Source organism: Ceratotherium simum, chromosome 20 (genome assembly GCF_057802395.1).
Source record: "Ceratotherium simum simum isolate JZ-2026a chromosome 20, ASM5780239v1, whole genome shotgun sequence".
Lineage (NCBI taxonomy): Eukaryota > Metazoa > Chordata > Mammalia > Perissodactyla > Rhinocerotidae > Ceratotherium > Ceratotherium simum.
Window position 1 is genome coordinate 34,404,900 of NC_141919.1, and position 16,924 is coordinate 34,421,823.

A 16,924-nucleotide genomic window follows, 5' to 3' on the forward strand; every position below is an offset into this window, starting at 1 on the left:
CATTGTGCAGGGTCAAAGGGCAAAATCAGTGGTCCATGTTACCCCCCAACTGCAGTGCTCCACCCCACCCACACAATTTTTAAGGAATTAGAAAAAACAGGGGAACTACCAGAAAGTGCAAAATATGAAGAAGGCAGCTTTCAGCTCCTTCAGCATGGAGTAGAACATTCAATTTTGAGCTTTTACTATTGAACTTGAATAGCCTGCACATTTAAAAAAAAAAAAAAAGTTTTCTCTAGAAACCCAATTTTTTCAAGTCCAGGAAGCATGCAGCTGGTTAATGTTAACAAAAGACCTTGACAGGAACATGTAAACTATATTGGATGTCATGCTTGGGGCCTATCTGCCAGCAATATTGTAGAGTTGTGTCATTAAAAATGAATACTGTACACTGAATATGGGATAACTTTCTGCAGCCTTCATCGTGTCACATAGTACATAGATTTTGAATCTAGGTAAAGAACATGTCCTGGTGTCACACCGCTGAAGATGTCCCTGTGCAATCTCTTTTGTTGAGTCCTTATGAAGCGACAAGTCACAAATCCAAGATTCTGCTCCCTGAGGACACGTTATGTGAGACATAGCACTGCTGTAGTCTTCTGCCTATCCTGAATGCTCTGTGAAACTTAACCTTAAATACCATCACGTAACAATCACAAAAACTCGCGCTAAAGGCCGTATATACTAATAAAAAGACAGTGGTGCTTCCGACATTCTGAAATGCTCTGAAAACCAACTTTTCCAATACTAAATACAACAAAATAACCTTCATAAAATATAACTTTTCTCCATTTACACTTTTTTAAAGGATTAGTCTCCTACGCTTTTCAAGCACAGGAATCTGTGAAATAACTCCTAACATGGACAGATTTTTTTTTTTTTTAATACATAACTTAAGAGACTGGAGAGTTTTAACTCAAGTCCAGTCTCTAAACAAGGAATATTCTTGTTTACTTTAAAAATGGAAACAACATACAGTTCCATTATAATTGTTAAAAAGTTAGCTTTACAAACATGGGAATTTTAATTTAAAAAAAAAATCTTAACAAAACTATACAGTGTACAAATTACTGTCTACAAGGTAGGCGGTTCGTTAAGAAGACCTTTCGCTCTTCTTGCTACTTGCAGCTTCACAGATTCATTCACATATTTTTTTAATGGAGCTGCCCACCCGAACATTACCCCATAACTATATTGCTATAATTAAGATTTTTGCCATGTCTTTATGTACAGTCTCCTTCACTGCCTTTCATTTTTTTTCCTTAGATAAGCCTCAAACGCTCATGTCACTCCAGAGGAAACACTTCAGAGGCACCGTGAGTGGTGGGCTGCAAAGCCGAACAGTGCCACGCAACTGGGGGCTGAGACATCGCCCCCGCCTGATGCCCTTGGGTGACCTTGACCATCCTGAAGCTCTGCAGTTCTGGGGAAGGGAGAGGCGTGCAAGACCTGCAAAAGTGGGGCCCTTCGTCAGAATCTACTTCCTGGTAAAAGAGGAGGAGGCCGAAAAATGGATTTGAGATTATATATATAGTAGTATTTTTAACAGTTTTAGCTCAAAAGGAAAGAAAAAAATTGATTAAAAAAAAAAAAGCAACACTTGAATTAGGCCTTTGTATTCAAGAGGCAGGCAGGAATACCCACAGTGTGTAACTTGTTTAGCTAGAACTGCTCATTCACTGGCCAAAAAGAGAGCGAGTCTGCCCTTAAAAAATACTGCTCGTCCTGTGAGGTTAACGTGTTCACCCAATAGGTCAAAGGTGCATGAAGAGCTTGGCTGAGATGATCTGTTTTCTACCAGGGCAAGAATCACAGAAATGACTGGATTTACTTTTGAACTTGCGCGGCTAGGATCCTGCTGTGCTATTCAGCATTTGGGCTATCAAACTCAATGGGCTAATCAAATACAATTCTCAGGCCCATAAGCATTGTTCTAAAGTATTCATTATTAAACGATATGCTGTGAGAACAATGGACAGTTTATTTTATTAGGCTGTGGCCTGGGGGAAGGCGGTCGGGGGTGCCTCAAGACAGCCCACCATGTGTCACTAATTCTTAAAGATTTTCCTTCTAGTCATGAATTCCCTCAATGGGACTTGGGGGGGGGGGTCGCAAAATAAAACCAGCCTCCACTCACCCTCTAGCCCTCAGGGGAAACTGAATCAAATCTATATTTGAGGTACCATCCCTTAAAAAATCCCATCAGCATCTAATGGGCTTAATTCATCCACAGGAAAATTAATTTCTTAAAATTCTATATTTCCCTGCTCTGATTCTCAGTTTAAAAGGGCAGGTAAAATGAAAACTTAATAAGATTTATTTATTTTTTTTGGTTCCTTAAAAATTGAACTTTGATTTTAATCTGTAAGTCCAAATACATTTAATAATAGCAACCCTCTGTTCAATCTTCTGGATGTATTAAAAAAAATTCCATTTGAAGTAGTGAGTCACAGGTAAATCTTAGACTATCATCAATGAAATGAAGAAATGGGACAGAGAAGTGGTGGAGAAAGAATATGGGAGCACTCCCTCCAGCTGGGATGACAGGTTTTGTAGGAGAAAGTATATTCATGTCTTAAACCCCCAAAATGTGAAACATCCGCTGTGTGGACATTTCAACAAATATGTTTGCCAAATATGAGACAGACTCACTCTCCACTGTGGATCTGGAACTTTCAAGAAAAACTACCACCACCACCAAAAAAAAAGATCAGACAGTTTGTTTTAAGCCAAGTCTGCCTCCAGGAGAATGTGTTGTGTTCACTTGTTCTTACTATTTTTGTTGTTATGAAAACCAGAAATGAGTTCAGCTTGCACCCCAGGTGGGAAGTTAGAGAAGGGGGGAACCTGTGTAAGTTGAAGTTTGTCACAGTAGGCAGAACAGTCGCTTTGCAGCCCAGGCCCATCTCAGGGTGCACTGCTTCACAGCTACACTGTAAAGTGTTAAAAATCCTCCCACCCACCCCAGAATATATATATATGTATATTAAAAAAAATCCCCTGTCCATCTCTCAGTACACAAAAGGACCTCATCACACTGCAAAAATAGCAGTACCCACTTTGGTCAATTAAAACAAACAAACAAAAAAAAAAGCATACATTATTTTTTTTTAAATCTGTGTACTTACCTAGAATAACCAATACAGCTAAAAGCACTACCTACATAGGCAAAACTTGGTATTGCATAATTCGTATAAATTTGAAACCCCTCCCCCCCAAATATTAATTGGAAGATGAAAAACATGAAAGGTTAATAGAAAAAACACCAAAATACTGAAAATATTGCTGGTCGATTACAATTTTTAAGCGGCAACTATACACAGCCATGATATGCTTTATAAATGTGAGATAAAGGTATAACTGTCTAAAAAATCCATGATGTCACACATTTTTCTTCGTCTGGAGTACAAAATATTTTGTCATAAAAATGGTAAAGATTTAAAATGATAATAAATGCAGCAAAACAAGTGTAGTGATGTCACCTTTTGTGGGTTTTTTTTTTTGTTTTTTGTTTTTTTGTTTTTTAGATTTCAAGGCAAGGCACGTCATGTGGACATTATATCTTCGTGCAAATTAGGATTACTGGAAAGAGTATTTTTAATTAAAATTTTAAGAGACATAGAGGCAAAATGTGTCTGCCCATGCACACTACAGATCTGTCAATACAAGAAATTTGTTGAACAAGGCTAATATCTGAAAGCACCATGCAAGTTTTCAGCACCCTGATGACAAGTGTTTTCTCAAGAGTGCGTTTTTATATCCTACACCCTGGCGGTCCCAGTTTGTAAACTGTAAGCTTTACCCTTGTGTCATGGATTTGCCTGCCTCTTTGTCTCTATAATGCAGATTTTATAGAACCTTTTGTACACCCTATGGGTTCTTGATGCAACCAGTAATTTTAAATAAATAAATTCTACCTCCGAGGAGGCTGCAGCTAAACCAACATAAGTGCTGTGTTTTCATTAAATTTTTTTTCTCAAGCACATGATTTGTCTTGATTTAATGCCTTTTTAATGCCCTCAAAAACTGAGGGGAAAATAAATTCGTTCAAAATTATTTTAAATTCTTTTTAATCCCCTCAATTTAGAGTCCAAGGGCTGAAGGACTTATAATCATGATTCCCCTTTAGATATAAATTTATAAATTGCACTTGCCTCTGTTAAGTGTTTCTTTTGTGGGGAAAATATTATATTAATTTTTACTGTTGCATGCAGAGATAACACTTCACCTACATAGAGGCATTTCTTCCATAGAGCCTTTGTGTTCAAACTGTTTTTTTTTCCTTTTTTCTTTTTTTCCTTTTTTTTTCTTTTTTTTTCTTTTCTTTTTTAAGATTTCAAACTGGGTTACACACTGGAAAAGGCTGGGTTAAGGGCCAAAATTTAATAAATCTGTACTGATAACTAAAGGCTACAGAGATTTTATATATTTTTTTTAACTTTTAGAAATCAGAGTGCTTATAAAATGGCTGGCTCATGGCTCTGTCACCCAGCACCTCTGATGCCGCCTCCTAGCCTTCGTTGGTGAGATAACCAGGAATAGTGATTCCATGCGTAAACAACAAGAATACTAAACCAATAAAACTAGCTTATCATGCAAATATTAAGGCATCTAGAAAGTCAGTTAAAATATATTGTCATAGAGACAGAACATCTATTTCCCAGCGGACTTCATGGAACAAAGGCTACGTTGCAGGGGCTGCGATCTACCATCAGTGAAATATCATCGACCCTTTTTATGTCTTTACAGTTTCAACCTTAAGGGAATTACTGATTGTAAGTGCTGCAATTGCTGGTCTATTATCTTCTTTCTTCAGTTTCTTTCCTTTCTCCCTTTTTGTTTGTTTTGTTTTGTTTTGTCCAGTCTTCCTCTTTTCCTTTTTTTTTTTTTTAAAATTTCTGAAACTATTGTTGTATTTCATTTTCCCTCAGTTGCTCGTTTCTGCTTGAAGGAAAGGTTCTCCGATTATGTTCAAACCGTAATTTTGGACATTTGCCGGTAGGATGGGTGTCCTATTTGATACTTGGAAAGGAACCAAGCTAGCCCAGGTACCAGGACTGTGGACAGGAGAGGGGCAGGAGGGAGGGAAGAGAAAAAGAAAAAATACAATGTTAAAATCTACAATATTAGAAATATAAATTCCATAGGCATCAAATTACTACTATCACTTTTTTCAAAGTTACAGTTCAATGAGATAAATATGCTAAATTATAAATATTATACGTATACACATACACTACATGGTTTATTTCTTTCATGGAAAGTAAGACTGTGAGGGAGAGAAACTTCGAGGAGGGCTCATACACAATTGTTGAACTCTAACTGGTCAACTCTGATATTCTTCCTAAAATATTTGATCTACTACGATGTAAATACAATATGATTTTCTTTTGGTCCAAAAAAAAAAACAAGAAAAGAAAAAGAAAGCAGCAAATCTACAATGGCACCAATATAGTTTGCCAGTTATATTCTGATTTTGTTTTGCCTTTAATTCACAAGCAATTGAGTGATAAGATGGGTTTCAATTTTTTACCTGCCTATCGGTTGAATAAAATTGAAAGGTGTAATGAAAGATATTTCTTTTCCCTCATAATAAGAAAAAAACACATTTTTCAGGAAGGCCAGTGCATAATATGTAATTTGAAAGGCTGACACCAGAAGCCTGGGCATTCCCTGTCACTCGCCATCAGTAACGCTACACATCTGAGCTGCTCTGAGTTTGGGGAGTCTGGACGGAGTGAGTGGGAGCAGGGCTAGAGGGAGTAAGCAGATGAGATGGTTGCTTATACAAATAAATAAATTAAGTATGATTCAACCAGCTCTAATTTCACCTATGTTGGATTTGGTGCTGTTTAAAAAAAAAAAAAAGTTTGGAAAACACTCCTCTAATTGTTACTGGTATAATCGCTCATTAAACAAGTACTATATGGAGAAAAATAACACCAGATCTTCGTAACACAAAACAACCCCGCACCATACATTTTTGGGTACACCGAATTGGATGTACTGTTTGTTTCAACACTCAACTCGGAACGAACGTCAGCTACGTAACAGCTGCATAAATAATCATGAACGAGAAAACATCAAACTGACCATTCCATACCCAGTTGAGTCATGGCCTGGCATGGAGACATAATTTCAATGTTTTAAATTTACTTTCCTATCCTTTTCTTTCCTTTTGGAACCATGAGGTGAGATGCATAGTATTATTGTAGCTATCAATCTAGACACCCTTATTTTTTCATATTTGAATTCCAAAGGTAGAAAAATCTTTAGGGGCTATTAATTTGAAGGAACAATTTTTTCCAAAAAAAGAAAAAGAAACAAATAAAAAAGAGCTTGAATTTAAAAAAAAAAAAAAAAGAACTTGATATCTAACTTTTTTTACTCTGGTAATCCTTCTATACAAAATGTGGCTTATTGCTACATGTCTTGGTTCATATTTTTGAGTTAATATTTCAACAGAAGAAATTCCCAAAGACCTTCTATGCTCAAGCGATTTTATGATTAGACCACAAGCTCCATGATAGCAAAGTCCATCTCTCTCTTTGCCCTCCCTCTAATATAGCACATGGTAGATGGTCAATCAGTTTTTGGATAAACAGACAAATCAGTTATGTGTTTCAAATCATACCCAACTATATATTTTTTAAGTGTTGCTCATGATCACATATTTTCACAAATACATTATGCTTTGGCGCCCGACAAAAACAAAATAGGCATCTCTGAACTTAAAACTAGAGACGTCTAGTATTAACAAAAATTAACTATGTAGGAATAACCACAAACTAAAAAGATAGTTTTAGTTTACATCCTATTATCTGATGCAAAATCCTAATTCTAAAGAATAAGAAGAGTTGTTATTGAAACCTTTTCTAAGACTTGTTTTCACATTTTTTTCTCTTCCCACACATCTTCAACAATATTTCTGTGCTTTGCACCATTGATCGGGAAGAATGCTAGATGACGCATCATGACGCATCATTTCCCTTCACCTGTATTTCCACTGCATTTTGTACACAGTCCTGTTACAGCATTTATTACTTCATATCATGATTATCTTACTCACTGAAAGGTGAGCTCTGTAAAGAAAATGATCTTGTCTTTTCAATCCTTATAGAGTCTGGACATATCTGATGCTAATTATTTCTTAACAAATAAATTAAAAAAATGGATATCCATTATTTTTAACCTGAAATAGGAAGCACGTATGAAAAATAAGAAGACTAGCTCAACTTGATAATCTTTGACAGTAAAAGACACCGTAACAACAAGCAACTTGCTTCACAAAAACCAACAAAGGTCCCAAATTAAATGGGTTCTAGAAAGTCATTTAGAGATTGAATATTTTAGGAAAATAAAGTATATTTTAATGACTGAAAATAGACGTGACTCCTTAAAAGGGGAAGTCTACTGACCAATGGCAGAAAAGATAAGAATTCAGGGTTTATTTTGCAATAGCTTCCTCATTCCGTTCTTTAGAAGAGACATATATTATTACTCTTTGGAAAAGGCTCAATAAAAATAAATTGATGCTAGTGACTAACAGGACTCTTGCTGCAGAATATCTAACAAATTCAATTTAGATGTTTATTTAAACCTTTCAAACCTCCCATCCTACATTATGACCATGTCAAAATCGCAGTGTGCAGTATATTTGTCAATACTCTTTATGAAGCTTTGGGGGGAAATAAATCTCAAACATTAACACTATGCAGACCCCATATATGAGTTTTACAAGTCTCTTATTGCCAATTTGTAGGTTAAGTTCAGAACTATAAAGCACAGACATTTTTTAGAGCTTTTCTTTGGTAATATCACTGAAAAAAATCTGGTAAAACTAATTCAAAGATTATGATAATGTAAAGAAAAATGTTTAATCAAACAAATTAACCTAGATCACTTAATTTCAAAAAGACAATGCCTCAAATTGCATAATTATTCAGGTAAAAATGTAACAGTGCTTTTTACACATCTAACTCTCTCTATATAAATCAATGCCATCACCAGTATGGATAAAATAAACACACATATTCACATTTATTTCTATATACAAACTAGTTATATGTAAAATGCTTAATAGTTTTACTTCATAATGGACTGAGAATTATATGGATAATCTTATGCTCAATCCAATAATCTGTGCCTCTATTAAGAGACATGAGAGTACAAGTGAAAGATTTCAAAATGTTCTGGGTCAAATTAAGCTACTTCAGCAATATATCCTCAAGCATGTATTTACTTTGTTTTCATTATATTTTCCATTGCCAAATCACCTTTTTTTTTAGGCAAACAGAAGATAAGCATGACTGAAAGGTGAAAGCACATCTTTAGAAAATATGTACAGGCCATACCATTTAAAAAAAGGAAAGAATATATGTACATTGTAAAAACTCAGGCACAAAAAAAAATCATAAAAGATTTTGACAGTATCAACACAAAGCAAAATTCACCCTAATGACTTCTAATCTATGTATTTAATGAGTTATTTAATTATAAGCAAAATAAATAAATGTTAGATCAAAATTCTAAAAAATGAAATGACTGATATCATGGATAATATTTTCACATTATTCTGACCCAATGTATGATGTGGCTGCCCCCAAAAACGAAGAAGGAAACAACCAACTTATTTTGACTTAAAGATGCATAAATGGTAGGTGATGGTCCCGCTTCATTTTATACACTCAGACTACCTCTGAAGCACTGTGTTTCTTTGAGGTATCCCTCTTCAAAAGAAACAAACTCTATGGCATTCCTTCGGTGAAGAAACTCACCAAATAATGTCATTTGAGGAACAGCTAAAGGGAGACAGGGTAGATATGACAGTTGAGTTGGAAAGAAATGTAGACTTCTGCATGGTTCAGGCGGACAGAACTGGCACAAAGGGAGAAATTTCCAGAAGATAACCATGCCAAGGGCCTAGTATGGGCAGGGTACCATCTTCAGTGTTTTACATATGCTATGTCACTTAATTCTCTCAATGAACTCTTGAAATTGCCATCATTATCCCCATTTCACAGATGAGAACATTGAGACAAAGAGGTTAAGTAACTTGCCTAAAGTTGCCCATCTAGACCTCAGATATGAATCAGTTCTGTCTGATTCCCATGGCCATTTAACTATATTATACTGCTTCCCGAGGAAATCAGACATTGACCCAACATTAGAAAGAATTTTTTCAACAGAGTTTTCTGAAGGCAAAATGAATTTGCTTCAGGGGATGGTGAATTTCTCATGCCCACCCTCACCACACACACACACACACACACACACAGCTGACTCATAACCTAGCTAATGTTGCAGCAGACTTGTGCACAGAATATGTGGTTGGTCTGGGTGATCTGAAATTCAGTATATCTGTCTCCTCTGAAAAGAAATCTAGTTGAAGTTCTAGTAGAGTGACCCTATGGTGAGGATTAAGGAGGAAGAAGATACCTACCTCTTCCTTTTAAAAATGATACACTATTTATATATTTCTTATCCTGGATAAAATAGTTGGTCTTCATATCTATAAGGAGTAAACAGACTCTATACCTTTCAATGAAAGAAAGAGAGAAAATTGCTCTGGGCAAGTCAACACTCTATGGTTGTGCTTTTAAAAATTATGCATCCTGTGACTTTGTCTTCCAGGCCAAAAGGGATTGGGCCCTTAGCTTTTCACTCAGTAACGACCCAAGAACCATGGGTTGCCAAATAAACATATATGGAGCCATAAGTTGAGTAAGGAACCAAACAAATCTAAGGCTTCACTTCAACCATTAGTCTTTGGCAATAAAAACAATAAGAGCTATTTCAAGAATGGCAAAATTCATTTATTACTAGTCTGTGTTTATTGGATAATGGGTTGGGCAACCCATTTGTCAAACATTTTATAAAATATCCAAGTATCCAGTATACTAATACTTTTCAGGGGAAGTAATAATATTGCCCATTCAGATTTTACATACTGATTTAATCATAAGACTACCACATCTACTTCAAAGATAATAAGTACTCTTTCAAGAAGCTTAAAAAAATATTATAGGAATGAAGCACAAAGAACTGCATATATTCATACATACATCAACTCTACCAGTGGCCACATTACTTACAGATAGCAACAAAAATAAGCGACGGCCCACAAAGCATGAAAAATAAATAAAATAAATACCTTAATTTAAAAGAAAAATTTGCCTTTAATTCCTTTGCACTTGTTTCAAATATCCCCAAGAAGGAAAGATTTTACTTCCTTGGCTAAACACTCCTAATTTTATTGCTACAATATTAACACACAGGTATTAGTATCTCTCCCAAAATGCACAATAAACAATTTTCCCTATTAGTAGCTAAAATCTGCCTGGAAACAACAATCAAAGGCAGGTTAATTAAGCATTAAGTTAGAAACCACACTGTCATATTGTATATGTGTGCATTTGGACTGGGTGCTTACTTCAATGTAACACAACGGCCGCAGACTGTGTCTTGTGAGAAAATGCTCACTCAGACCAGCGGAAGGAATATATGAGTAGTATTTAAGTACCCATATATTTAAGAATTATTATATATATGATTATATGTTACAAATATATTTAAGAATTCATTAATGTATTAGAACAAAGAAGATGGTACTTAATAACACTAGTCGTTAGCACTTAACATAGTGCCTGTTAAATAACAGTGCCACGCACTGTTCTATATGCTTGACCTACTTTAATGCTTTCAATCCTCATAACGAACCTATGAGAAAAGTACCATTATTATTCTGATTTTACAGATGAGGAAACTGAAGCCAGGAAGTTAAGTGTCTTGCCCAACTCATATTGCCATTCAGTTGTAGAAGCCGGGATTTGAACTCGAGCAGTGTGGTTCTAGGATCTACATTCTTATCCACTACACTGGACCTCATCTCCCTCTTTTGTGAAACATTCTTTACTTTTATCACTGGACAAGAATTTATATTATTCCTGAATTACATAAGAGATTCTGTGAGTTAAGGTCCATATTGCTTAGACATACTGAAATTCCCAAAAAAGTATAACTCTTGAGTCCAAACTTCACTGCAAATAACTGTATTTTATTTATCCAATTTCAGATTCTTTTCAGCTGAACGCAATAGCTGCCTTTGTTTACATACGTACAAATGTGGCTGTATGTCAATAATTTGCTTGTTGAGTTCCACTTCAGATGAGACTAGTCCAGAAGTGAAATATACAAAGTGTGTTACACAGGTCTTGGGTTTCTTCGATTTATTTCCCCCATTTTTAAGGATCATAATTGCCATCTGAATGATCCTATTTGCATGCAAGATGATTTCTAATGATTATTACTATTTGTAATAATCTGTATCAGAAAGCTCCCTGGCCAGCTCTTACCTGAACTGCAAAGTACTCTTGTGGGCTCTCTGGGAAGCACCAAACATCATAAACTGCAGGTGGCTCATGGAATTATTCTAACTACAAGCAATAGCACTTCACAATAATGAAAGAGAAACGTATTTGTTTCTTAACTAAGTAGGTAAATAGCCTTCTTTATTGCTACTCCCTGGGGACCAACGGTTTTGAAAATAAGATATCAAAACGGTAGGCCATCAAAGCTCATTAATTTATATTCAATTGTTTCAGATGTGTTTAGTTATTGGGGCATGCTGGGTTGAATGTTAACTTTACCATGTGTGAGTAGCAGCATTTTCTAAGTAAAATAATAGCATATGCCAGTGAAATACTGTATCTAATGAAGAGCACAGAGCAAGAAGAATCCTTGTGTAAGGGACCACTGCAGCTAAATATTACTATGTTCATTACAACTACTGTACTCTTAGTAAACAGCTCTTATAAAACCCTAGACTTTTCAACAACGCAATCTATATACTTAAAAGTAATAAAAACTTATTTCCTAGAATGTTTACTTTAGACATCAGAAAAATACTCTTCCCCTGAATGGGCCAAATTAAGTAGATTTTTAAAAAATTATGTTTGATATTTCTCATGTTTTCGAACTGAAAATGAAAGAGAATTATTACGAACATGACTAATTGTAAATAAACTGCAGTACACACAGGCATACATATGCAACAACTTATGTAGCTGTGGGAGGTTTTAGCCAATTAAAAAATATAGAATTATCAGGCTTCAAGTAGTTATTTGATCTCCTCCCATAGACTGTACCGCAGTGGCAGCGGAGAAGCCCACGTGTGGATTTCCATCCTCCTTCCCTAGTCTGTATTTGTCTCTATCCCTGGGCTCCTTTTCAATGCTATTGTTACAAGTGCTCTCCTTATTAGCATTTGATGTGAGTCTTCAACAGCAGACAAAATTCTCCACAAAAATAGTGCTTCCAAATAGTGCCTTTCACTAGAGAAAATCACCCAAGGCATACTAAATTAAATAGAAAAGTAAGTTTTATGTGAAAGCAAAAAGCAATTCTTTCCCAAATGATTTTCATCTAAAGGCAAAAATCAGTGTTATTTGTACAATTTCACCTCTAAATGACAGAACTTCAGAATTCCGAAGCATAAAATCACAAATAATTAAGGAACTGAACACGTTCTTATCTTATGCCTGCTACTCTGCTCGCATGTGCAAAAAAACCTTCCTTCACACAAAACAAAAATTAACAAAAGAGAAAATAACTAACTTTCTACAATTTCTGAACATCCAAAATTTGTGTTTCAATTTCTTGAACTTAAATAGGCTTTTGTCTTTTTTCTTTTGTCATTCATTATGTTTGTTATTATATTTACTCATTCATATGCTTTGTTATCTAAGTAAACATGACTAAAAATTCACTAAACACTAATAGCACCAGCAAAAATGAGAATGAAAAAAGGTAAGTTAATACATGGTGCATAGGCTGCTGGTAGAGCTGATTTCTTAGGGACATAATACATATGTAAACATGGCACTTCACATAAAACATCTTCAAGTAATGTAGGTGTTTAATACACCTCTTTCATTGCAAAGAGTTAATCGGCAAGGTTTACATTTGGGAATTTTCTGAATCTCGCTCCTCCCTCTCCCGTAGTGCTGCCAAAAATCATCTGACAGGAAACGTAAGATTAAGTTTGTCCTACCTAAGCGAACAAAGACTGCTCTGAACAGGCCACCGGTTTATTGCAGAGCGGGAACTTTTCTAATCCTGCTGGAATCTGCAGTGCTGCTCAGAAAATATCACGGAAAAAGTTGTTTTCTTTCCTCTAACATCTTGTCTCTGGATCATCTCATTTTGGTCACACTGAAGATCCCGCTGCTTCTCCCATAAAGGTTAACTTAAAGCTCCAAACATAATCATGTGGAAAATGGACATTATTGATTCCTATGGCCCATTGTTCCCCTATCCTAAGTCCCTGAAGTTCAAGTTCAATCTGGAATTACATCATGTCTGGTTTCTCCTGGTTACCAGACGGCTTGAGACGTGACCACAGCTACAGAAAAAACAAACAGCCTTCTTCACGCTTCGGCTCCCCTATCGATTCAAACGTAAACTTTTTTTCTTTCTCTCAAGTATGCTTCAAGTATGGAGCATGGTTAATTTAGAGATTAAGTTCCAAATTAGATTATCTAATGGCATCTTAATGGATTGCTGACCCATTTCCTGTGGGATGGCAGCATGCAAGTCTGGCTGGAATACAATTAATTTCTTAGGAAGTGTTCTGAAGAGTTTCCTAGATAAAAAGGAAATGTTCTGTTGTGCAAATCTTTCTTTCTAAATGGAGAAAGTTAGGCAAAACTACAACAAATCTCAATGTATTTTTTAACAGCCAGATCACAGATATTGCGTGTGTGTGAACACCAAACAGCACATCAAGATCATTTTTAAGAAGGATAACATTTTTAGTTTTGATTTCATAACAGGTGCAAATAATTTTGATGAGACTAGAGTAATTCTTTTAAGTGGAATATTCAAATACAAAGAGCAACGCTAGTTAGCACCCCTGCCACCCAACAACAGTCATGTGCAACTTTGGCTTTTGCAGTTCTCCTCCTTAAACCAAAGATTCTTCCATTCATCTCCCTTATCAGCATTTCTATCAGAGTCCCAGAGTGGTGCTAGGGGCCCAGAATGGTGTGTAAAAAGTCGAACATTTTGAGCACACTTTAGAGCTGACAGCTGAAAAGGAAATTCAGCACTCTGAGAATAAAGCTCCCCCCAGGAACTCCAGGAACAACCCAGCTGTTGTACTGTAGTTAGTGTCAAGATAACAAACTGAAAGCAGGAAATGCTAACCTAGTGAATTCGTAGGGATGGCCTAAGTGTAACGTTGAAATAAAAGTTAACTCTTAATACTGCCTAAGGACAGGACACTTACTGCCCTCATCACACAAGTGCCATGCTTACATGCATGTATGTGCACGCGCACATACATACACACACATGCACACACATATACATGTGTTTACACACACACCCTATATGCATATATGCATATACACATATGTTTACATACAAACATGGTTTGTAACCCAATATTGAAGATTAGTTTTGTTTAAATGTTCATCCTTAAGTCACCGAGAATACATACCTTACAAAGAAAATTTTACGGACAAAGCAACGAAAATGGTAAATGGTTGAGGCCAGTGTTATGCAAATAGGGTCATATGTATGAAGTGAATGTTGTTACTCCTTCCTTTCCCCCCTCCCTCTCCTGACCAACCAGATCCAAATAATCTTTACTGGCTGCTAAATTTCTCTTGGGAAATCAAGCAACTCTCTAGAATTGCAGTAATAAACGACAATTTCTTACAAAAACACGTGTAAAGTAACTACAGAATGAAGTATTCAACTCCTAGAAAGGAACTGCTAACACATGTAACATGGAAAATAGCTGATAAAAGTCTCTTTGGTGCCATTCAATTATGGCATCAGCAGAAACACAAAAATCCTTCCAATTATTTCAGTAAAATCTTCATTTATTCATTATTTCAGAGGCTGAGCAAATGGTTTGTGTAAACATATCCTTCAGTAACACGCGCATGTTTATTTTAGCCATCTGAAGGCTTCTTCTGTGTTTATATAAGCCATCAGACACATACAGCCACTCACTTGTGGCTTTGCCTTTTCTTGAAAGGGGTGAAGGGGGAGAAGAGGGAATGAAACAATAAATCCAGTTTCTCTTTTGCATAAAGCACTCCCTCCAATGTTTTAAAATAACCTATGTTTATATTATTCTTGGATTGTCCTTGGGCATTCTTTTTCATTCAATTATATTGCTCTTTCATATTTGATAGTAAGCTATGTTCTGGCTATAGTTTCAAGAAAGAAAGCCAGTTAGGGAGTTCACTGCTGTATTTGTTTATATCCACATAACTTACATATGCAACAATGTGATTTGTCCGCATCGGAGGACAAAGCACAGACACAACAGTACCCTTAATAGCAGCAGAAGCAACTCATCACCTATTACCCCCCTAAGAGCTGAGCCCCTCCTGACTCAAGCAGAAGTGAGCCCTTCCCCAACAGAGTTCACTCTGGGTTAACTGCAGTATCTGACCTTTGGGTTAAACAGAAAAAATTCACATTTTCAAGGTGCAAGCAACTCCTTCACACACATACACACACACACACACAAATGGCTCACAAAATTCTAAGGTCAAAACAACAAAACACCTTCAGGGTTGCAACCTAATAAGTCTGTGAAAACTTTCCAGAGGAGTCAGCTTGGTTCTTAAGGGAATGTTTATACATTGAAGAGGGGGAGGCAGGGAGGGAGGAGGAGGATAGAGGAAATCTTCCAGCTCTGATTATACTTGCACAGCTCCCTCAGTACTGCCATTTTCAGCCCCGAAAAACGAGCTGCGTTTGACTTGGAAACACCTCTCCAGGAAAAGGGAGCGACCATGGACCAGTGATTGTGGGAGGAAGGTAATGGCAACCAGCAACAATCAAAACAGAATCAAACAAAGCCAAACCCAAACCCCCTTTTTGTCCTTTTCTACTACCAAGTCTCCAGGGATTGCCTTTTGTTAAACACAAAAAGCAACAACCACAACAAAAAAAAGAACCTGATATTTACTTTATTGCATTATGACAAAGGCAAATTATTTAATTCCCTGGTTGCAGAGATCTACCATTTCTCATATATTTCTAATTTAGTCAGATAATTTTAAAGTTGCAGCAGTATGCTGAAGATTTTAGATGTCTCTGATCTGCCTTAAAAGTAGAGGTGTTACAGACATTTATGATTTCCTTTTTCAACATCCTTTCTAGAAAAAAAAATTAAGTTTCAAAAATAACCACAGGCACAAAATATCAACCAGGAATAAATCAGGAATATGTTGTGGCACAGACATGGCCTATTTGTGTGATCAAATATGGACCCTACTTGTGCCTATTTTTGAAAACTACAACAAAGCAAATCAAAGTGCTGTCTTATTTGAGTATATTTATTCTGATCTGTCTGATACTTGGATTTTAACAACTGTGAGCTTCCGTATCAGTCACACAGCATTTGGGACAGCCCACCACCGAGATTCAATAAATACCTGTTGAACGGATGTGAATGTGACGCCTGCGATTATCAATTATGTGCCTTCTGAATCACAAGAAAATGGGAAGAAACAAACTAAAAGCTACCTTTTTAAAGCTTTTTGAAGCATTAAGGCCATTCTATATATCATTATTTACTAATCAAGAAAAATTTTACTATTTTTGAGAGCAGGAAAAAAAAGAAATCTTAACTAAATGAATTCTGATTTTTTTCTGACTTATTATGACCTGAAACATTACACACCAATTTTTCACCAAGAAGGAGATTTGTAACATGAACGATGCTCTCCTAAGAACTGAGTTTAGTCATCATATTAATCCACTCCAATACATGTCTTCTGTGGTGATTCACTGTCCACTCACCTTTTCCGTTTTTGGGATATGAATTTTTGATTCAAAAAATTACTAGGAACTGTGTGCAGTTGTATTTTAATCTCCAATAATTTATACCCTTATTTGG

The 16,924-nt window shown here is 36.0% G+C and overlaps 1 protein-coding gene across 2 annotated transcripts in view; it reads right to left on the reverse strand.

Moving 5' to 3' along the window:
- Positions 1–2,969: 2,969 nt before the first annotated feature.
- NFIB (nuclear factor I B) overlaps positions 2,970–16,924 on the reverse strand; it is a 222,303-nt gene continuing 208,348 nt past the window's right edge. For both annotated transcript variants that reach the window (XM_004436794.3, XM_004436793.3), the window contains exon 12: positions 2,970–5,057. In XM_004436794.3, coding sequence (XP_004436851.1) covers positions 4,928–5,057 — 130 coding nt within the window. In that variant the 3' untranslated portion in view covers positions 2,970–4,927. The remainder of the gene's footprint in view (positions 5,058–16,924) is intronic.